Consider the following 23,784-nt stretch of genomic DNA (forward strand, 5'->3'; position numbering starts at 1 on the left):
TTTGCCAACGATGGTGGATATTATCCCAGTGTCGTATCAGTCCTCTTGGCTGTCGCGAATGTTCTCGTGCGAATTCAAGCAGAAACACACATTTCACCTCGCGTCCCATAAACCTCGAGGGATGTGGTGTAGCCTAGTAGTTAAGGCGTTCACTCGTCACGCCCAATACCCGAGTTCTATACCCCAATCTATTTCTGGTGTATCCCGACGTGATATAGCTGGAATATTGGCATAAGACCATGCGCACTCACTGTCAAACAAAATCGCGAAAAGGTGCTGATACTTTCATCTATTGGGATCGATGACATGCATCAACCAAGTCAGCGAGCCTGACCACCCGATCCCGTTAGTCGCCTTTTACGACAAACAGTCACCTTTTACGGCAAGCATGGGTTGCTCAAGACCTATTCTACCCCGGAATCTTCACGGGTCTTCATCTTCGTAAATGACACTTAAATGATACTTAAATCTATGATGAAACTTAAATGATGTTAGTATGTTGTTAAAATACGGAAAAGGCCCAATGAAAGTAAGCAACCAACATGCTCCCAAACATGTTATTAAATTTACAGAAATTAAGTAATCACCCATATTTAAAATATTAATGTTTGTATAATCGAAATAGGGTCGCAAATTCACAAGACAAAATCACAACTTAGTAACGATACGTACGGTTATAATAAAACATTTGGAGATGAAAGTATCATTTACGTACAGGAAAGTATTATCTACCCAGATGATATATTCTTTTTAGACGGTGGCACTGATATGGTTCCATAGTTTACCGCTTGTTGTTTGTTGGTTGGTTTCACACTACACAAGGTTCTTCTTGTACGTACAGATTTCTGGGTTGACATATTGTTTCAATTTCGGAATCGACAGGTAACATGGGGCACGAAATACTGGAATAGGGCACCAAATGCAGGAATGGGGCACGAAGCATTGACGCATGCTCGCCCTTTTACAGCCTTTTCCATCTTAGTCAGATAGGGGTAGGGCCCGTGAAGATCCGGGGTGGAATGGTCTTCAGCAACCCATGCTTGCCGTAAAAGGCGAATATGCTTGTCGTAAAAGGTGACTAACGGGATCGGGTGGACAGGCTCGCTGACTTGGTTCATGCATGTCATTGTATCCCAATTTCATGATGTCAATCACTGAATTGTCTGGTCCAGACTCGATTAATTACAGACCGCCGTCATATAGCTGGAATATTGCTGAGTGCGGCGTTAAACCACAAACAAACAAACAGATTTGGGTAGATACCATCATTTTTATTTCACATTATAGCCCCCTGGTATTCTCTATCAGTACCAGGTGCGTAAGTAAGGAAATTCCCTTTGAGAAATTAACAATATAAGTTTACTCCTTAAATTGTCTATTGACTACACATCTCAAACGTCCGATATTACTCGACAATAATTCTTCATGAGACACGATACATTATTAACACTTGGTTCAGATGTGCATCTGTTTGATAGGGTAGTTTCAGTAAGGAAACTTTTCATTGAATGTTTCTTCATATAGCCGATCAAAACGTTCGCTCTGTGCCACAGTGAACCAATTCTTCCATTCGCCCGACTGACCTGTAAAACACAGATATTATACAGACATGATGTTAAAAATTCATTATTAAATCGCTTATACATGTACAAGGTGAAAGATTTATCGTAACTGCAGAAAAGGTTAACGTCATGCATTTAGAAGATACATAGGAATCCATATGAATAAAGCAGTGTATATATGGTGCCCATACTATAAGGCTAGTTCAAAGGTTGGTTGGTTGGTTGGTTTGATGTTTAACGCCGTACTCAGCAATATTCCAGCTATATGACGGCGGTCTGTAAATAATCGAGTCTGGACCAGACAATCCAGTGATTGATATCATGAGCATCGATCCACCCAATTGGGAACAATGACATGCATCAACCAGGTCAGCGAGCCTGACCACCCAATCCCGTTAGTCGCCTTTTACGACAAGCACAGTCACCTTTTACGGCAAGCATGGGTTGCTGAAGACCTATTCTACCCCGGAATCTTCACGGGTCTAGTTCAAAGGTACCCATCATAAATCCTTCTGTATCTTTAGGGGCGGTCGGGTAGCCTAGTGGTTAAAGCGTTCGCTCAGTCACACCGAAGACCCGGGTTCTACCCGGTACAATGTGTGAAGCCCATTTCTGGTGTCCCCCGCCGTGATATTGCTGGAATATTGCTAAAAGCGGCGTAAAACCATACCAACTCACTCTGTATTTTTAGCGCAATATTTAAAGAGCAATATATTGGTCTCGTTTGATTCCAACATGTTCGTTCTGGTATTTTTATGTCTTTATATTGTTCATATTCATTTAATTTTCTTTGATTAGGTAATCATTAGCCTCAAATGATCCATACAAAATATGTATTGTTGGCCTCTTGCATCGAAGTATACGGAGCGAGTTTATATGTGCTCATGATCAGAATAAAATATTTTATTTGAACATGCGTATTGAAGTACCCTTTCTAAAGTATCCACTTGATCCTTCTTGCCAGTTATTGTGATAGGTCTGGTCTTTAAGCTTTTCATTGGCATGTTTGAGATTTTCAAAACCGCATGCCTCGGCAATTTCACGGTACATTTCCTCCGACAGGGGGCGCTCAAGGTATTCTGCTATTCGTTTGACTATTGACACACTGTCCTGAAAAATATAATTTGATCAGATACACAGCAACGCTTCGCAAAACCCATAAAAGCATCTACGATACAACTCTATAACTGTGTAGGACCCGTATTAGTATTAGTGTTAATATTATTATTATTTACATATTAAAATGTTAAAAAATGGACCAAGGGGGTTTTGGTGATGGCACAGTCAGGCTGGTTAGGCTCATCATCAGCTCAGGGCCCTTGCTCCCTCTACACGCAGCCCAGACAGCGAATGGGACTTCCCCAAGGAAGCGCTGCCTAGTCAAATCCACCCAGAACTTTTCGGAGAATGTGAAGACTCCCCAACACTGCAGCCTTCTGCATTACCCAGATTGCCAGAAGGGCTTTATTCCTGGTAGCAAACCAATGTCAGTCAACAGATTTGGGAGGTACCAAACCTAAGGCACCGAGAACAATGGGGAGTCCGACAACTTTGTACTTTGGATGAAAGCGTGACATTTCGAAAGTGAGGTCCGTATATTTGGCATCTTTTTCCTGAATCTTGTCAATCACATTTCTGTCAAAAGGGTAAAAATATTTAACAATATAAATTATTTCATTGGATTTATCAAAAAGGACAAGATCCGGTTTGTTGGCCTGAATACGTCGAAGGCTGTATTCGGGCCTATTCCAAAGAATTTTGTATTTATCATTTTCCATGTACATATTCTGGCTCGTACCATGGATGGACCTCTGTGTCAAAACCACAAGCATGGCGAAGACGATAATATGATCGAGCCACTCCATCATATCGCTTTAGATACTGTGTTTGTGCCAAAGCTGGGCATCTGCTGTCAATAATCTACATTTCATATTTACATTTGGATTCAAAATCACACATTGACGGTTTCGAGTGGGAAGCGATTAATCCTGAGCAGCAAACAGAAAGGCCAGTCGACCTCATCCAAACGAAGGACTCGAAGCAGTGGTCGTTCAGATAGCCTCTTTTTGAAAAACTGGGTCTGGGCCGATTTTATTTGGCACTTCGCTTGACTGACAATCATTTCTGTACTGTCCAGTAGTAGAGGACCATCAACAAAATCAACATTGACATTGAGATTATGTCCCACTAACTTGGCTCATTTAAGAAAACTGTGGAATGCCTTGTTTTCATCACGTTTTCATACCCTAGATTTCTTGTTTCGTTCAATCAGCAACAACAAAGGGAGTTTGTCCCTAATCGGCCTCCCTAAGTACCTACAGGCCTGACCTTCCACAAGATGGATAATAACTCCTCCTCCAAGTACTCTGACTGATCCATCTCTTCTTCCTTTCCACGTTTCAGATGAACAATGTTGCATTTTCGAGTCTAAAGGATATGCCAATATCATAAGAAAAGGACTCGACAAGGAGAATTTGTTTCTAAGTGTGGATCCTCCGTTGGCAATAAGTTCAAGGTCATCCGTGTAAAGGAGGCGAGTAAGGGGTGTCAAACTAGATCTGCATGTACTTTTGACACATCATCGTGGTTCTATAATTTAAAGATCTATTGATATGACAGCTTTAAAAAAACATCAAACAGTCAATTCACTGATTTATCAACCTGGACACATTCTTCTCCGTTCTGTTGGAGCTCTTAACTTATCATTGGTGGGTTTGTTTGTTTGTTGTTTAACGCCGCACTTAGCAATATTCCAGCTATATGAGGGGCGGTCGGGTAGCCTAGTTGTTAAAGCGTTCGCTCGTCACGCCGAAGACCCGGGTTCGATTCCCGACATGGGTACAATGTGTGAAGCCCATTTCTTATGTCACCCGCCGTGATATTGCTGGAATATTGCTAAACGCGGCGTAAAACCATACTCATTCACTCACTCACTCCAGCTATATGACGGCGGTCTGTACATAATCGAGGCTGGACCAGACAATCCAGTGACTGACATCATGAGCATCGATCTACGCAATTTGGATACGATGACATGCATCAACCAAGTCGGTGAGCCTAACCACCCGATCCCGTTAGCCGTCTCTTTCGACAAGCACAGTCGTCTTTTGCGGCAAATATTGGTTGCTGAAGGCCTATTCTAACACGGATCTTCGCGGGTAGTTTGCTCTCGGTAACATTGGAAGACAAAATGGTGTGTTCGTTGTCGCAATGTAATATGTAATATTGTGTTTCTTTGTAGCACTGTAAGTTGTATTGTGGTGGGTTCCCTGTAGCAATGTCGGGTACAATACGGTGAGTTCACTGTGGCACGGTGCAGTGTACACCTTTCAATATACTTACCTTCTTCAATTCCTCAAACTGAACACGGCAGACATCAATATCTGTTACATTTTTCCACTGACGATCGTGTTCAAGAATGGACCCAAAAGGCGCTAAAATAGGAAGTGTATTTTTACGATTGTGTGACGTATCGTTGAAGTATATTTATGTACGACGTAGTACATGTCACAGCCGTAGCAGTAGTAGCAGTAGAAGTAGAAGTAGAAGTAGCAATAGTTGTAGTTGTGGTGGCAGTAGTGGCTCGCAGAGTAATGTCTGGTTATATAAATATAACCCTAAATCGAAACATAAATAAAATTTCCAAATAATATCGTCAAACGGATGAAAACAAATTCAAAAGGAAACCCGTTCGTGTCTATATTTGTGAAGAGATGAGAAAATAATCTAAACAAATAATCATGATGAAAATGTCACGTCTCTACTCGGTTGTCTGAGACTTAAAACACACACAGCTGCCCTTAAAAAAACCAGCTATTACCTCATTGTTGTCGTCTCTAGTGTCAGTTTCAGCAACAAAACAAGTAAAAAAGTAATTTAGCAACCGACATTTCTTAGACATACTCCTTCTGCAAGCGCACAGAGTATGTGTAATGTGTCAGCATGACCTTTTTACATGTATTCGAAAGCAAATATTTAACGTTATCAACATTATGAAGACTGATGTAGAAAAAGTGTTAATGATAATCATAATCAAACCAACCACATCCGTCTTGGTATAGAGTGACAAATTCGTCCCAGGATCCGCTGAAGGTATGTTTCCCTGCCGGGTTGTCCTTCCACACCTGCTTGCTGGCCTGAGAGAAGGTCGACACGGCAGCGTCCTTCGGGTTTCTATTGACGTAAATCACCTTGCTCTTCTTCTGCCATATGTCCCTTGGCAATTGTCTGGAAAACGAGATTAATGATTTGGATTTATATATGTATATATATTGCCCATCCTATGGTACGTCTTGAGTAATCTTACTCCTTTCTCACTCATTCTGATCCAGAGTGGAGATTATTGTTTCCGTATGAATACTGCGTCTAGAATAGATGACGTATGTGCAAGAAGTTACGTTCTCGATAAATGCGTCTCACGCACGCACGCACGCACGCACTAACTCACTCACTCACTCACTCACTCACTCACTCACTCACTCAGATTTGCTCGCACCCGCAATATGCATGATTATATCGTAAGTATAATCAGGCTGTTACTACCCAGGACGACGTTGAGTGTGGATTATCCTGGGGGACGGGAGGGCATCTATCTCCTGCTCTGTTCGGCAATCCAACCAGGAAATGTTCTGCCAGTGTTTAGCGTACGTTGGTTTGCCTGCCACGATCATGTGAACGATCTCCCAAACCCAGTGAGTACCTTCAAAAGGATTATTGAAATCTTTTTTAAACTCATGCTTGCTGAAAAATATGCCCTAGGGACAGGAACTGATTTTACGAAAATATGAAAACATTTCACCTCCCGTTGCGAGTTCATGTTCCCCATGTGCATATATTATAATCAATAAATCAGTTTAGTGGGCATATACACTTTAATGAAAGGCATGGCATGGCGATACACAAACACACTAGTGCAAGTACAGAAAGTGCACATATACGACTAGTAAGTAAGGTCCGTACACACGAATATCTTTTAGCCGTAGTATATGTCTGATAGAACAGGAGAAATATCTCTTGAAACGATGTTCTAACTAGAGATAATTTTTAATTAGCATGTCAGTAAACTAATACTTGTATATTGAATTCGTTTATTCGACAAATGTATGTAACACGGTTTGAACATATTTTATATCAAAATGAATAGGAAACGATACTGGCTGAAAAGCCCTTAGCCAACAATGACACAGTTGTGGCCTGCTTGGCTTCAGGGCGACCGAATTGGGGACAAGTTACTGTTTCATGAGGCCGTAACATAGTAGTAGTTGTAACAAATGTTATGTCTGGGATAACACTTTCTCAGTAATGTACAAATTGATTGAGTTCCGTCCGGAGTAGTAGTAGTCTAGATCACGTACTTTGTGTACCCCTCTGACAAGTGTAAAATGGCACGCCTCCCATAGCGGAAAGCTATGAACACAGGGTGTTTAGAAATTGGTCAAATGTAATAAATGTTATATTTTGGATAACACAGATAAGTACAGATTCTCGTGCTTTTTCGGGTTGAGTCCCGTCCGGGATTCGAACCCACACTGCCAGAGTGAGGCACCTAGTCGCCAGCACACAAAGTCAGCGATCTAACCCACTCGACCACCGATGTAGTAGTAGTTGTAATGCATTTATATTGAAGTTGAGGACACCAATAACTTCTCTGGATCTGACCTGTCTTTGGGAATGTACAGATATAGATGTCGTCATCACGGACGTGGCGAGACCTCATCGTCTTCATCTTGTCCAACAACAAGGCAGCCTCCACAGCACCATCAATCATCACAAGGTCTATGCTCCAGCCAGACGCCATTGCTCTATCTGCCGGAGTTGCCATCACGAACACACAGTATCTACCAAAACAAAATACGTCCATGATGTTTATACTCCTTAAGGATGCTGCTTCTTAAGGCAACAACCGATTATCGGGAAAGGATTAATGTACCTTCAACAATGCTGACAATACATCTTTACACAACATTCACCTCAACATGACTTGTCTACAGAACATTGTTAATCATTCTTGTCGATACTGATGATCCATCTAAACATGTTGGCATTATCCTAATAGTGTTACGTCAGACAGTTTCTATTCTTTACATCACGATACTCATATATATGCATTACACACTACATGTACATGGGGTAAGTGGACATTAAATAGTCAAATGAATTTTAAATATGTATGTGAATAATTAAATGCTTGTTTTTAACTTTGGTGATGCTACTATTAACAGACATTATTGAAGGCTCTGTCCAGGAGGTTAAAGTACCGAAAAATATTGCACCTAGCTTTGGTTACTAGTGGCCTATAGCCCGTGTTTTAAAACTGTTTATATAATATTGTGATGCTCAAATATTTTTCATGAATTGTTTCTAAATATAGTATGCTCAAATATGTTTTACAACTTGTTTTTAAACAAAACCTTGCATTAATGACTAAATTGTAAATATATTAACTTGGTCTCGTCGCTATATGGCTGCGATAGTGCCGATGCGACGTTAAATTTTAACTCTCTCACTCACTTAATAGTCAAATCATTGAAAGCAACTACATTGGTGACTGGTAATTCTTTGGAGTTCATATAGCAGAATCTGGTTTCTACTTTGCTCTGTATTTCGTTCCTTCGTACAATCGCAGTCTACAAGACTTGCGTACGTCTTACTCGGTCAACGCCATTTACAGTTAAACAGATCAGCAGGACAGGAGCACAATTTGTGCCCATGTTTATGCCTGCTTCTTGCTGAAAAGTCCTATTCTCAAATTTCACATAGCTGTTATCAGCGAGGAATACCTGCATTGGTATCTCAGTAACTTGTTCTGACTCTTTGAAGACAGAGTTGATCGTTTTGTGAAACGGGTCCTGGAGAATACCCGCGATGTAAAATTGATGTATTATTTTACATAACTTGTGACAAGGTCATCTTCCCGAGGCAAGAGCGTTAACTGACTTTATAATTCAAGTTTCTACCCTTGCCGAACTAGACTGGAATTCCTGGCCTCGATCATAGCGCCACCAGTGTATATTACGAGTTATGTCCATTCTATGCCTCTCCCATATTGATAAATCAGATCCCACCTCTCGCATCACATGCATTTGCTTCAAACACAATGGTGACGCCCAGTCAAGACGATCTGATCGACCATTAAGATATATTTTGAGATAAAACGGTTCTTACTTCGCTAAGTACATCAAATCACTCGAGCACCTCGATTATATGCATGAACAGATTTGGAAAGTATCTGTTGACAACGAGTTGGCGATGCACATGTTTTGCAAATCCTGCAATCGACCGAACTCTGCATGACAGTTTACGAACCGAATTTCGATTTCGGTGCGCGATTTTGATTGGACTGTGCATAGACTGGACTGTCCAGCCAAAATCTAACTACATAATCCCAGCCTAGTTCGGCAAGGGTGGAAACTGGCCTTTTATAGTCAGTTAACTCTCTTGCCTCGAGAATATGGACAAGGTAGGCTACCGTTGTGTTTAAAGCGTTCGTTCATTAGGCTGAAGACCCGGGTTCGATTCCCTTCCGGGTACAATGTGTGAAGCACATTTCTTGATCTGTTGTGATATTGATATTGCTAGAATTCTGCTTGACGGCGTAAACTCCATCACTCAGTCACTTTAGCCAAGGCCAGGCACTCGGTAACCTTCCATAGTGCAAGTAACACACATAACCCTATATCTACTACTACTTAAAAAAATTCTCTTACCATTATGTATACATGTATGTACAGGGGCCAATGAAGAGGATACATTATCTTTTCCCTGGTATGTAATATACCAACAAGGAAGGCATAAGAGGACAGGAGCAGTCTGTAACGCGGTTGGTGTTCTAGCTTCTATTGGATTTTGTTTCATCGTACTTGCATCCCTCCCAAAAGAATGTGGTTAAAGATGGACCCTCTATCAATTATTGTTCGATTGTTTCTTGATAAAATGTATTTTCCTAGATCTCCGGCTTGATCGAATGATCATGCCTTTGAACCACTTTTTGATATTTTCGAAGACCTAAATAAATTGAGCGACAAGTGGCATGACTAGTACATGATCATTCATGGTGACTTTACTGCACGAACGGGATCCCTCCCAGATTAGATCGAGAATGGCAATCCTATATATCCCTGTAGAGGATGGCCTTAACTATACGAAGACGATCCTGTTTATCCTCATATCTCCCAGGATAAATTTGTCAATAGGTGTGGATGAGAACTACTATTTTTGAAACAGGACTGGTTTGAGACTCTGTACAGGCAGGCTTTCGGGGGATAGTGGGATGGGCATAGTTATTTGCTAGACTATGTGCTTTGTTCGGAAAATACATTCGATATGTAATATAATGTAAATGTGTGTGGGCAGAACGTTATAGTCTTTTAGTACCCGAGTAGATTTGGTTTCGTACGGATTTTCAGACAACAGATAATGCATTTGTTTCGGAAACAATTATTACTAAAATAACTTTCGGTATAAGTGAATGGTCTATTGTGCCTTTAACCACCTAAAGGCTGCCCTTTATTCTTATCAAGAAGTAGTTTGTTGTTTAATCTTTGAATTGCTAATATTAAGTGAAGAGCCTCTCGTTTAATCTGAAACATATATTGTAATGTATCTTTGGGTGATTGTTTAAGTGGTCACACAGCGTTTGGCTATTGGCGTTAGGCAGGGATGACAGTTGTCACTATTTCTATTTTCATTAAATGTAAATGATACATGTGATTACTTTGAAGTCAAAGAAGTATTGACATAGGCATATATTCATCTTGCTCTTTGCATAACGATATGAACTTCGATAGTACATATCGTCCACAAAGAAGACTTGACAAGTTATCTAAATACTGGAATAAATAGCAGTAAATGTTGATAAAACTAGGATCGTCCTATTTAAAAAAGGCTGGAAGATGACAAAAGTACGATAAAATGTATTTGAATGGAGACCGTCTAGAAATTGAACTGAGATACCAAAACCTTGGAGGCAATTTCTCAAGTATAGAATTTTGGTATGCAACCCAGAAACTATTACCCGAACAAGCACTGAAGGTGACTCGCATTGTGAAATCTAATCTATATGATTTTATAAACTTAATTACTAATTCATGTATTACTTTTGTTATGTTAAAATAGTATCTGATTTGAAGTAAAGAACAGACGTTTTGAGCTTGTACCCATCACTCGACATAGCCCTTTTCCATGATTATGATTGTAAAGCAATCCTTCAACTGGGTAGTAGTGACTCTAGGAGGACCGCCATCGTGGTCTAGTGTTGGAGCGCCCGCCCGGAGAGCGGAAGGTCCGGGGTTCAATCCCCGACCGCGTCATACCAAAAAACGTTATAAGATGGTACTTGTTGTCACCCTGTCTGGCGCTCGGCATTAAGGGGCTAAAACAAGGACTGGTCGGCTCGGAGTCAGTATACTGAGTCTGAGTGGGGTATTCATGTTAAACTGCGGCATGGTATCTCAGTGAGCTAGCACTATAAAACGGCATCAGTACGGACTAGTACAAGCAGCCACACACACACACACACACACACACACACACGTGCATGCACGTCGCTATATAAGTGCAATAATCTTGGACGCGACGTTAAACCCCATTACACCTCACCCCACCTTCAACTGGGTAGGGGTAATTGCACTGTGGCTCGTGGTGAGTTGAGTAGCAATATGATATGACTGAAGGTGCTCTTATTGTTGGGCATACACAGTTAAATCTTTATTATTTAGATATGAATTTTGACATGTGAGGGCAAATCCAGATGTTGGATGTTTTTACTTCTGTTCAGGAAAAGATTATTGAGATTGACAACCAAATGAAGATTGGAAATGTTGCCCTATTTTTTTAAAAATTGGATGTGGATTTGTATAGAAGTATTAAATCAGAAACTTCATTCGAAGAAGTATTCAAATGTATAAATCTGCACAGTGTAAACTCCGCTGCTCAAGACATAATCTCATGATAATAAGCGACGAAAATAAAACATTCCTCAAAATCAAAGATTATGTCTATTTTGAATAATTCTATGCATAAAATCAGAACTTCCTTTTTTTCCTCATATGTACATTTTATTGTGACCTTTGAAAACACACACACACACACACACACACACACACACACGTCGCGTCCTATCGACCAAAATTTATAAACATAAAACGTCAAGGCCATAAAACAAGCAGTTTCGATTTTCCGACGAATCAGATTCCACTGTGTGAAATGGGCAAAACAGCTGTGGAAATGGATCACTGATAATCAGTCATGACGCCAGGCGTTTATATAAAGGGTAAGAATGTCCTGCACACACCATTCACACAATTTGCACAACTTGCAACGAACATGTAATGTATTTGTTGCCAACCATGCACAACAGAGTGCCCCTGTCATACAAAAGGCTGTCGCTTCCCTGCACAAAATGGAGTTACTTGTTTGAGAGGCATTTAGAAGTTGGAGTCCTAAGTAAGGATAGGATTTATGGAGTTGTGGCCGGTTGATGTAATGTTAATCTATTACAACTGCTGCCACTCCTGTTCAAGGTGACATTTTGGGACGGTTGGGTAGCCTTGTGTTTAAAACGTTCGATCGTCACGCCGAAGACCCGGGTTCGATTCCCGACATTGGTACAATGTGTGAAGCCTATTTCCGGTGCCCCCCCCCCCCGTGATATTGCTCTGGAATATTGCTAAACGTGGCGTAAAACCAAACTCATTGCGTTCCACCAGAAACCTTGTGATAGAGAATGGTTTATCTTGCCAAAGAGGTCAGTCGTGATTGACACACAGTTAATTTTTCGCCATCTGTCTCCTTCCCCTTAAGAATCAGAATCCAAGTCTTGATAACGGTCGACGAAATATCGAAGCTTGAACATAAACTTAGTCTATTAACTGCTTCTCGACGATAGTAAACAACCAAAAGTAGTTTCATACTATTAAAGTGATAATAGATACATGATTTCAAAGATTTCACTGCCCAATATTGTTGAATGATTAATCTGTATTGTTAGCATGAACTAAACCAAGTATCTCCTCGGTATTTCGTGATTCGTTCTTATTTAATATCTCAGTCTTCAAGAGATCAGATTGAGTGAGTGAGTGTCTATGATTTTACGCCGCTTTTAGCAATATTCCAGCAATATCAAGGCGGGGGACACCAGAAATAGGCTTCACACATTGTACCGATGTCGGGAATCGAACCCGGATCTTCGGCGTGACGAGCAAACGCTTGAACCACGAGGCTACCCGACCGCCCCAGATCAGATTTAGAGTTGAATGCAAGCACAATTGAATAAATATTGTGTTTTCTCCCATTTTGACTGTTTCAACTCCGTATCCAGCTTACCCTTGGACCTGGGGTGATAGGTGGTGGGGTTACGCCGCACTCAGTAATATTCAAGCTTTATGACAGCGGTCTGTAAATAATCGAGTCTGGACCAGACAATCCAGTGATTGATATCATGAGCATCGATCCACGCCATTGGCATCGATGACATGCATCAACCAAGTCAGCGAGCATGACCATCCGATCCGATTAGTTGCCTCTTACGACAAACAAAGTCGTCATTTGCGGTAAGCATGGGTTGCTGAAGACCTATTCTACCCCGGATCTTCACGGGTCTTAACCAGAAGTAAATATAGCATGTACTTCACTTGATACCAGAACTACCGGGACCCAAAACAATTATTCGATCGGCCTCTCTGACTGCACTGCAATAGTGTCTATAGAATAGGTAACCCGCATTATTTTCCTGTCTGTTAGAGGCTGCTATGGCTGACGAGGTGGGCAGACTCGTCACGGTGTATGTGTCAGCTTGGAAGGTTGATGTGAATCCGATTTTTACAGGTTATTTTGATATCAATCACGCACGCACTCTCGCAGTATGAATGCATCTATATAATTCGTGTCGACAATTATTTTGAAATCTAAATTGATTTTTTATATTCTATGACATGCATCCTTTCGCAATAACATTGCCAGTATTGACATAGATTTAACCAGAGCGACAGCTGCCTGTTGACATAATTGAATCAAACTGTTGCAGAACAAGGGGACGTCGATCCGTCGTAACTCGTCAATTGACACATATTTAGCTCAACTTTGCTTCACTTCACATGCATGATGTTTTTTTATTTGACGCCATTAAAATTTCAGTTTATACAAGCGGAGAATAGTTTCCTCGCTTCACTGACTATCATGGGAAATAACAAATAAACGCAAACAAAGAAGATTTTACCAAAAGAAGTCGTCATTGTCGTCATCTCAGGCTAAAATTGGCGTGGGGTCAACTGTCAGTTCACAGGTCAGTACCGAATTCGACCACCATTAGCAGAGACACGAGCTTGACAACGGCGCCTCATTGATGACACAAAATTGTTGAAGTAGGCTTGTGGGATGTTATTCAAGATCTGGACCAAGGCCAGTAGCAGCTGGACTAACGTCACAGGTTGATTTGGAAGTCGCCGGAAACGACGTTTCATTCCATCCCAAACATGTTCGATGGAGAACAGATCTGGACAAACACCAGGCCAAGTGTAGGGGTGTTCTGTTCTGTGACCGTTATCAAGACTTGGATTCTGATTCTTAAGGGGAAGGAGACAGATGGCGAAATATTTGACCGTTTGTCAATCACGACTGACCTCTTTGGCAAGATAAACCATTCTCTATCACAAGGTTTCTGGTGGAACGCAATGCCACCTTGGGTGAGTGATTGAGTATGGTTTTACGCCGCTTTTAGCAATATTCCAGCAATATCACGGCGGGGGACACCAGAAATGGGCTTCACACATTGCACCAATGTCGGGATTCGAACCCGGGTCTTCGGCGTGACGAGCTAACGCCTTAACCACTAGGCTACCCGACCGCCCCTGTTGTCCTATGAAGTCTGTCACAACACGTGCAACGTGGGGGCGCGCATTGTCCTGCTATAAAGAGACGCAGATGGGTCTGACGGAACGGGAGGGCGGATAAGTCCGTTATGGTATCGCACACCTGTTAAACTGATGACCACTTGAGGGATGATGCAGTGCAGTGATGCCTCCCCGAACCGTTACGTTCACATCACCGAAAGCAGAACGTTGAACAACACACGCGTCTTAACGTAACTTTCAATCAGACAGCCATCACTACTGTCATGACGTAACCTGGACTCATATGTGAAGAGGACAAACCTCCAGTCCTTTAAACGAAGACTCAAATGGACAGGTGTGGAGTTGGATGAGTGAGTGAGTGAGTTAATATTTAACGTCACATCGGCAGTATTTCAGCCATATCGTGACGAGAACTGACATAAAATACAAATGTTTGAATGGAATAAATATCTGTCTCGAAGGACAGTAAAAAATAACTAGAGTATCACAGTTTTGATTTTAAAACTAGTTGAGAACATTAAAAAGAATACATTTTCAATCAACAATACAATATAAAAATGGTCTATAGATCACCAGCAACCAAAGTTAGGTCACCTTACTGGGGACCGTGGGGACTTACAATACTTTTGCTACCTGCACGACTCCCCAGCAGGATTTACACCATCCCTTCAGCCGCTGGTGATTATATGCAATTTAGCCAACACTTAAAATAAACAAATATTCTACGTCTAAAACTGTGGCAAGAATAAATGTACTTTGAATGATGTGGTCTTACATATCCTCTCAGGGGGACAATAATTTTACGTTACTTCAACCCCCTTCGAGGATACAGCCACTGGACTTGGATGACGTGGTAGCACAATTGAAGTCACAGCTGGGCTTTGTGGTCGCATGTTATGCTCTCGTTATCGAGTCCTCAATGCACTAATAGTTCCTAAGCCGGGGATGCTGCAGTCTGAAACCGATTTCGCAGGTGAACCATACGAGCATGGTTATCTTGTCGACCTGACGTCACTCGTGGACGTACAGTGGTCGGTGTGTGGTGTTTTGAGTCTGTTGGTTCTGACCCCACCATGATCGTGTGATGTTATGATGAACACCAAAACGCCTTACAGCAACGCCTTGCGATTGCTCTGTGTTTGAATTGACTCGGCCCCACATGTTTTCTGAATGTACGAATTTCTTTCTTAAAGAATTGTAAAGTAGCAACCGGGATAGACATGCAATGTCTAGGCTCATCATTGCAAATCAAAACAAAGCGTTTGTACCTGTGCTTATCGTACATGATTCTGAAATATCCATGGCAATTGTATTTTATAGTTTATGGTGCACATGATTTTATTCCCGCTATATGACGTGGCATATCGAGTTTATTGTAGCAGAACAGTCGCAAGTGTCGCAGACCTAAGCCTTCAATTATAACCAACACATATTCAAACGTTTTAATTCAGACGGCGATTCTAACGACATGGTTATATTTTCAAGACCAACAACAGGAAGCCCGTTTTATTGCATTCATAGTGTGTACAATTAGCAACAACCATTTTGATGATGCCTGAAGTAAACTGAACGAAAACCTGATTGCATCATGTAGTCAGATGGACTTAACGTAACACCGTATATGCGTCACACAAAAGCGTCTCATGATAATGCTGGAGAAACGCCAGAGCTTAGCAGGTCGTGGATTTGACAATTTGGATGACACATCCAGATACAGGGTCTTGGACTATTGGGTTGTCTTTGCCTCCGAACTGACACAAAATGTTGCACGATAGTACGGCGAATCCAACTGCATATGCCCTGTGGGGAGTTCGGGTTTGGTCGTCAGCAACCCATGTCGGACAGGCTCGGTGGCATCGCGTGTACCCCGAAGGCGTAGATTGTTGCTCACATTGTAAAGGACTGCCATGGGTTGTCTGCTGGTCAAATCGCGATTATTGACAGGTGGCCATCGTATGGCATTGCTGCGTTAAAAAACAAACAACAACACAAATACACACGAAACATTTGGCAGGAAGACTGGTACAGTGCATGTTGCTTCAGGCTTACATAGGTTGGACACTGATAGTTCTACTGTTTATCCAGTTTATTTAATCTAATTTAATTTTCGCTGTGTTCATTGTAATTGACCATTGCCACTGACTTTAAAAGTCCAGTTTCCTCCCTTGCCGAACTAGGTTGGAATTCCTCGGGTGGATCGTAGCGCCACCAGTGGCTATTACGAGTTATGTCCCTTCTATGGACCAATCAGATTCCACCTCCCGTATCACTTGCATTTGCTTCAAACAAAATGGCGGCGCCTAGTGAAGACGATCTTGTCACGTGATCACCTTGATTACAAACATGAAAAGATTTAGAAAATATCGGTTGACAACGTGTTAGCGGTGCACATACTTTGCAAATCCTGAAATCGACCAAAATCTGCTTGACAGTTTACGAACCGGATTTCGATTTCGGTACTCGATTTTGATTGGACTATACATAGACTTATTAGACTAGCCAAAATGTAACTCCATCAGCCTAATTAGGGGGGTGGAAACTTGACTTTTATAGTCAGTTTACTCTCTCGCTTAGGGAAGATGTGTAACGGATAATGCGTCCAGATAAACCATGTCAGTCATTCATATTCACTGGGTCACAACGCAGGTCTCCGGGTAATACCAATTTGTAGACACGCAATATATAGAAAGTGGTGGCAGATCCATCCCTTTCATTAAATAGCAATACGACCGTGTTCGGGCCTCCTGTAAATGACTCCGACGCAACCAAGACGGTCGTGTTATCTTCAGCTTGAAGTGAGAGCATATATTCTCATAAAGTAATGTTTACGTTTCTTAGCGTCCTCTGTGCTAATATTTGTCAAAACGTAAATCAATATTAGTTACGAAAACTATACATGTCCTACCTTTAAGATTAAGTCCTCTGGTCTAGTCAGTTGGTGGGTTTATGGAACAGATATGTCACGTACCTTCTACTGTGACGCCAACATGATGGAGCATTATGCAAACTATGGCAACATGACTCAACATCGAACCATCTGCGGAAACAATGAGTCAGCAATTTGGAACTGATTCAGCAAAAAATGAGTCTGCAAGGTCTTTGCTCGATTAATACATACAAACATGAAAGCCTTTCTTCAACGAGGCAGTAATGTGTGCAAATTAAGCAGATTAGATGCAAATATGTCAGCATCTGCCATTTAAATTATGTACTCAAACTTGTGTATGGCTAAACCTACTTTATCGATGTCATCAAGGGACGGATCTTCCATGGACCTGTCCCCATTGTCCTCAGTATGGTGACCTCACCTTAGTTGCTGGTGATATATAGCCCAATTTTATCTATTGTAATGTTATGAATTGTCATATTTTATGGTTATGTACTAGTTTTAAACATATATCTGTGATAATCTAGTTGTTTTACTGTCCTTCATCGACAGATTTTTATACAGTTTACATATATGTTATTAAAGTCAAATTTTATCTCGTCACGATATGGCTGCAATATTGCCGATGTGACGTTAAATATTAACTCACTCACTCATTCCATGTACCTAAGCAACACACACCCTTGGAAAATGCGGTTAGAACACGTTCTCAGCAACCGATGCTGACTGCATGACCGACTGAATGGGTGGTCAGGATCGTTGCGCTTAATATCAATGACTGGCTTGTCTGAACCAGACTTGATGATTTACAGGCGGCCGTTCATAGCTCGGATATAGCTGACTGCTGCCTAATATTACTGTTTGGCGTTCAACAACAAACAAACAAACATGATAAACAACTACATGTACTTATAAGTTGCCCTCAACTCTTGCCAATGAAGTTTTTATTGACAGCTACACAATTCCATACTGCTTGCCAAAGTGATTCAGTTGTAGTTAATTCTTTTTACGAAAAATGGAACGTTTAAGTGGTTGGTTTGTTGTTTTACGCCGCACTCAGCAATATTCCAGCTATATGACGGCGGTTATATATAAGCGTTAGTCGCATCTTACGACAAGCATAGTTGCTTTTTACGGCAACCATGGGTTGCACGGCTGGCCCAGTCGTCTAAGGCGCCGCAATTCGCTGTGCAGAGTTGCGCCCCTTGGGCACGCCAGAAACCTATGATTGTGGGTTCGAATCCCGGTTCGCCCCGATTATGTTTCTAGGTTTGTCAGCACCATACCCGTGCTCATTGGTTTCACCGAAGTGGTAAACGTCTAAGACCTGCATTACTTGGGGCTTTCTTCCCACATTAAGCTGATACGCCGTGAAATAACTGGAATACTGTTAAAAGCGCCGTTAACCCAAACTCACTCACACTCACCGGGTCGAAAGTATAAGTGAGTTGGGTTTAACGCCGCATTGAACAGGATTCCAGTTATATCAGGTCGTGTCAGCTTGACGTGGGAGGGAAGCCCGAAGTAATACAGATCTTAGACATTTACCATTTTGGTGAAACTTACAAGGTATGGTGCTGACAAACCTTGAAACATCATAAGGGCGGTAAACGTATGAAAATAATTTTGACACAAAATGATAAATTAATAACATCAATTAATGTCATCGTCATTATATACCAGACTTCAAGCCTGAAATAATATCTACACCAACGCCAGAACATTACGTATCGATTATCTGCCGTAACAGATTCAATGGCCCTTTAAAAGCAAAATAGTGATGAAATGTAAATGAATAAATCATTGAAAATACCAGTCCTGACACCGAGTCAAAAGCAGATAGCACCCGCTACTCACATAATTTTCAAACAACATTATATCATCTCTTTCGGACTACCATACCTGATCCCTTCTTATTTATGCTGGTCTAAACCGGCAGTTAGCTAACCTTGGAAAGAGAAATACACCTAGGCTAAGATACAGGGTAAACATGCAGACAAACAAAGGATGAACGACAACGAATGCTTGGAGGGTTCTCATTATGCTATAAGATATGTTTGCAATGAAGACGCATGCTTTGTCAATATTTATAGCCGAGAGTAAAGGGTAAAGTCACACAGGTCACTGACATTTCCCTGCACATGTATGGTGTTGACAACCTTGGATGAACATCCTACAATCATCGAATCCGACAGCTCTCATTCCTTCGCGCTTGGCATGAAGTATAAACAGGGCCGGATAATCAACATGTGTACCCTATTCCTGAGTGTCACGCTTCATATGGGCGGGCTCTATATTGGGGATTGTATTATGGTTATACTAGCAGGCCCCTTGATTCTGTATTTGATAAATAAAACCGTAGTCCCATAAAGAAATCCGTTTTGGTGAAATGATACGTTATCCGTCCGTCAACTTTATAGTTAGTTCATAAACACATGCTTATGATAGAGTCGGAATCGTTCAATCGACCCTGCTTTATGCAGATATTTCTATTAGATATGGAATGGGTTTTTGCCGTTTATCGTAATTATTTACAGATTAAAATAAAAAATGCAGCAAAGAGGGTTTGGGTGATCCTGGCACAGTCAGGATGGTTAGGCTCATCATCAGCTCAGGGTCCTTGCCCCCTCTACACGCAGCCCAGACAGCGAATGGGACTTCTCCCAGGAAGGGCTGCCTAGTCAAACCCACCCAAAACCTTTCGGAGAATGTGAAGACTCCCCAACACTGCAGCCTTCTGCGTTACCCAGATTGTCAGAAAGGCTGTATTCCTGGTAGCAAACCCGGGTACTCTCCCAATGTCAGTCAACAGATTGGGAGGTACATTGTACCAAACCAAAGGCACCGAAAACAATGGGGAGTCGGACAACCTGGTACTTGGGATGCAAGCGTGACATTTTTAAAGCAAGGTCCGCATATTTGCCATGTTTTTTCTCAATCTTACTAATCACATTAGTGTCAGAAAGGTGTTATTTCAATAAAAGCGACAAAAAGATTTCTTCTTTCATTAGAAATCGTTACGGAAAGCAGTCCGTTTTACGAACCCGAATACAATGTATATCATAAGCATGTGTTCCAATTTAGAATATGGAATCCCCAAACTCACCACCGTTGTCAAATCTGACATAAAATCTGCGCTTTCACCACCTCTCATCAACAGTCCTGACCAAGATATTGCCTGGCAACAAACCAAAACTCCAATACCCTTTATAAATCCAAAGAATGAAGTCGGCCATTAACAGAGACGAGTCAACACCCTACTTTCATTGTATTTAATTGCCTCTCTCGCGATACTCAAGTTCAATGTATGTATGAATATATTACGTCCCACGATCAGTGACACAATCACCACAGTTCCAACTGTCACTTGTTTGTAGACAGTGGAGTAACAACCATGCAGGAAAAGCACAGTTGTCGTTGGCTAAACGACAAGTGCCAACACATAATGTTTCAAGGCAAATATTATGTAGTAAAATATGATCGCTTCTTTCGGAAATCCATCGATACGCCAGCAAGAGTAAGTGGCTTTTATCAAAGGGAAGCTACTCCAGTCTATGTGACGTATCTGTCTGGTCTGTCGTATTATTCCGGCTCCATCCAACTATTTTAGATTCGCCAATAGTCCCAAAGTCGCAGATGTCTTTAACCATTTACATGTAAACTGATCTGTCTGAGTGGGGTCTCCGTGTAAAACTGCAATATGGTATCTCAGTGGGCTAGCACTATAACACCGAGGTAGTTCAGGTGAGTGAGTGAGTGATTTTGGTTTTACGCCGTTTTTAGCAATATCATTGCGGGGGACACCAGAAATGGGCTTCACACTTTGTGCCCAGGTTATCAATGACATTTCCCAGTATTGGTTCTCAATAAACTTTCAATGACATTTGCTTTTAAATTCTATAAACGTGAAAACATATTGTAGCCAATTTTTAATAAGTCAACACAAATTATTTCATAGACTGGTTATTTAATCATACCTGGAATCGGACCCGGGTCTTCGGCGTGACGAGCGAACGCTTTAACCACTAGGCTACCCGACCGCCCCTGGGTAGTTCAGGACTAATACCAACAGCCACACACGTGCATGCACGTCTCTATAAACGTAGCATAAACATTAACGAGAGGTTACTGGAAACATATACTTGTACAAAATATAATATCAAAACTTCAACGCCAGAAATAAAACCAGCGTCGATCATGCGCCGAAACAGATTACATTGGGAGTGAACGGCAAAGTTAGCAATGAAAATTATATCCATAAATAATTTAAAATCAGTGATGACAGCACGTGTTCGAGACAAGGATAAGCACACCCTGTCCTTCACCATGTTCATGCTGTAGCTCACGCCAATGTCCCTGAACACATTTACTCTGTTATTACGCCTACCATTAGGTGCGCTGAAATCGGGTTTAACGTCGCGTCCAAGATTATTGCACTTATATAGCGACGTGCATGCACGTGTATGTGTGTGTGTGGCTGCTTGTACTAGTCCGGACTGATGCCGATTTATAGTGCTAGCTCAATGAGATACCATGCCGCAGATTAACATGAATACCCCACTCAGACACAGAATACTGACACCGAAACCCTCAAAAGTTGTATACCAACCGGATACGGCAAACACGAGAGTAAACTATCAAGTAATACTATGTAACCATAACCTATTACAGCTGGGAGCCTTACACTACATCTAAAAACTTTCGTGACATGCTCACTTTTATATTGTTTTCGACACTAAGTGCTGAAATCGTTATTTCTTCTTCTGTATTCGACATTTTTCAGCAATTCTGTTTATTCATTAATGTAAATTTATGTAAACTGTACTCAGACATCAAAAGTAACCCATTCAGCATCCGTGCATCTACCTTGTCAACACTGGCACCTGATAGGGTGACCCGTGAAGATCCGGGTCAGAATAGGCCTTCAGCAACACATGTTTGCCGTAAAAGGCGACTATACATTCCGTTTTACTGTAAGAAGAACGGTTGCGACCTTACTAGACACGATATCCATGTGATTGGTGAAGAAATAGGTGCACGTAAATGACTAACTAACTTATACACATATGTAGTAATGACAATTCAGAGTGTGAGTGTGTGTGTGTGTGTGTGTGTGTGTGTGTGTGTGTGTGTGTGTGTGTGTGTGTGTGTGTGTGTGTGTGTGTGTGTGTGTGTGTGTGTGCGTGTGTCCGGACTAATGTTCAGTTTATAGCGACAAACCACTGAGATGACATTCTGCAGTTTAACACGAACACCCCACCCAGACACAGTATGCTGAGATCAATGCAGCCAAATATTCGAGTCGACCAACCTTGTTTTAACCCCTTGATGACGAGCGCAAGGCAAGGTAACAACAAGTAAAATATTTTACCGTCTTTTGGTATGTCGCGGCCGGGGATCAAACCCCGACCTTCCGCTCTCCGGGCAGACGCTCTACTACTAGACGACGGTCATGTATACACATAGAATGTAGAGTCAAACATCACATTTACGCCTTAATATAAATGAAACACTGTTTAAAGCAGCGTACACCCAACTCCCTCACTTAAACATCACATTTACCGTATTTAGTGAAACAAAATGGAGCCAAAGGTTATGTACATCTGGTTACAAATTAAACAAACACGCAATTATTACGAACAATTAATACGATTCTCACGCCCTGGAAGGATGCATATGCGTGTAACGTGACATGGGCAAATGTGTACCGTGACCTGCAACACAGTGTTAAATGTGAATGCTCACAACCCTACCCTAATGGTACAATTCAATGATCAAGGCTGTACGTCACTGTGAACCTAGCAGAGGAGATATGTGATGTCTGCAGGTACATCGATAGTAAATGAACATCTTACTCTGCTAAATCACTTTGCCAAGTGAACAATTGTTTGAATCACTGCTAGGCCAGGTGAATATATGTGTACTGACGCTAGCTAGGTTCTTCAATAACACAATGTTAGACTACGCAGAGAACAACAATCTGTGTTACTACATAACACTACTCAATGCAGAGTAATGATTTAGGCGAGCCTGCTATTAATCAATCGCACATTGTACTTACCCCTTGAGAAGCTATATAATGGATCATTCAATGCAGTGAGAGAAGTCGGTTTTAGGTCAATGTGTCATCTCGCATATGCTGAGGTCGAAATCCTGGCCTCGTAAATGAACCGCAGCTTTGTCGGTCACCAGGTTTCTTTTCTAAATATAGGCCTGTCTTTATATCAAGAACGCTACATAGCTGAAATGTATTCGACATCCTCATAGTTATTCATTCGAGTGAGTGAGTTGGGTTTAATGCCGCTTTTAACAGGATTCCAGTTATATCACGGCGTGTCAGCTTAATGTGGAAGGAAAGCCCGAAGTGATGCAGGTCTCAAACCTTGAACCACTTCGGTGAAACACACGAGCTAGGGCATGTTGCTGAGAGACCTAGACACATAATCCGGGCGAACCGGGATTCGAACCCACAATCATAGGTTTCTGG

The 23,784-nt window shown here is 41.5% G+C and overlaps 1 protein-coding gene across 3 annotated transcripts; it reads right to left on the reverse strand.

Annotated features, from left to right (window-relative positions):
• Nucleotides 1-1,256: 1,256 nt before the first annotated feature.
• On the reverse strand, nt 1,257-23,480 carry LOC124150218 (sulfotransferase 1E1-like). Of its 3 annotated transcripts, none has more exons than XM_048391563.1 (8): nt 23,359-23,436; nt 17,379-17,447; nt 7,221-7,399; nt 6,105-6,261; nt 5,605-5,789; nt 4,905-4,996; nt 2,492-2,672; nt 1,257-1,583 (listed from the first exon to the last, which is right to left on the reverse strand). In XM_048391563.1, exons 3-8 carry the CDS (start codon nt 7,381-7,383, stop codon nt 1,486-1,488), a joined length of 876 nt encoding a protein of 291 aa, XP_048247520.1. In that variant the 5' UTR covers nt 7,384-7,399; nt 17,379-17,447; nt 23,359-23,436; the 3' UTR covers nt 1,257-1,485. The 3 variants fall into 3 exon arrangements, with proteins under 3 accessions (XP_048247520.1, XP_048247518.1, XP_048247519.1); XM_048391561.1 differs by having other exon boundaries at nt 17,316-17,447; nt 23,359-23,435; XM_048391562.1 differs by lacking the exon at nt 17,379-17,447 and having other exon boundaries at nt 23,359-23,480.
• Between the last annotated feature and the right edge of the window lie 304 nt (nt 23,481-23,784).

The sequence above is a fragment of the Haliotis rufescens genome, unplaced genomic scaffold (genome assembly GCF_023055435.1).
Source record: "Haliotis rufescens isolate VD_foot unplaced genomic scaffold, xgHalRufe1.0.p SCAF_9, whole genome shotgun sequence".
NCBI classification, from domain to species: domain Eukaryota; kingdom Metazoa; phylum Mollusca; class Gastropoda; order Lepetellida; family Haliotidae; genus Haliotis; species Haliotis rufescens.

Excerpts from the sequence above, each read along its gene's own strand:
- LOC124150218 (XM_048391562.1), bottom strand. The coding sequence starts at position 7,383 with ATGGCAACTCCGGCAGATAGAGCAATGGCGTCTGGCTGGAGCATAGAC. Across the intron at positions 6,262-7,220 it reads CTGTACATTCCCAAAGACAG|GTACTCACTGGGTTTGGGAG; the intron begins GTCAGATCCAGA and ends ATCCTTTTGAAG. Across the intron at positions 2,673-4,904 it reads AGTTTGAGGAATTGAAGAAG|GACAGTGTGTCAATAGTCAA; the intron begins GTAAGTATATTG and ends TATATTTTTCAG.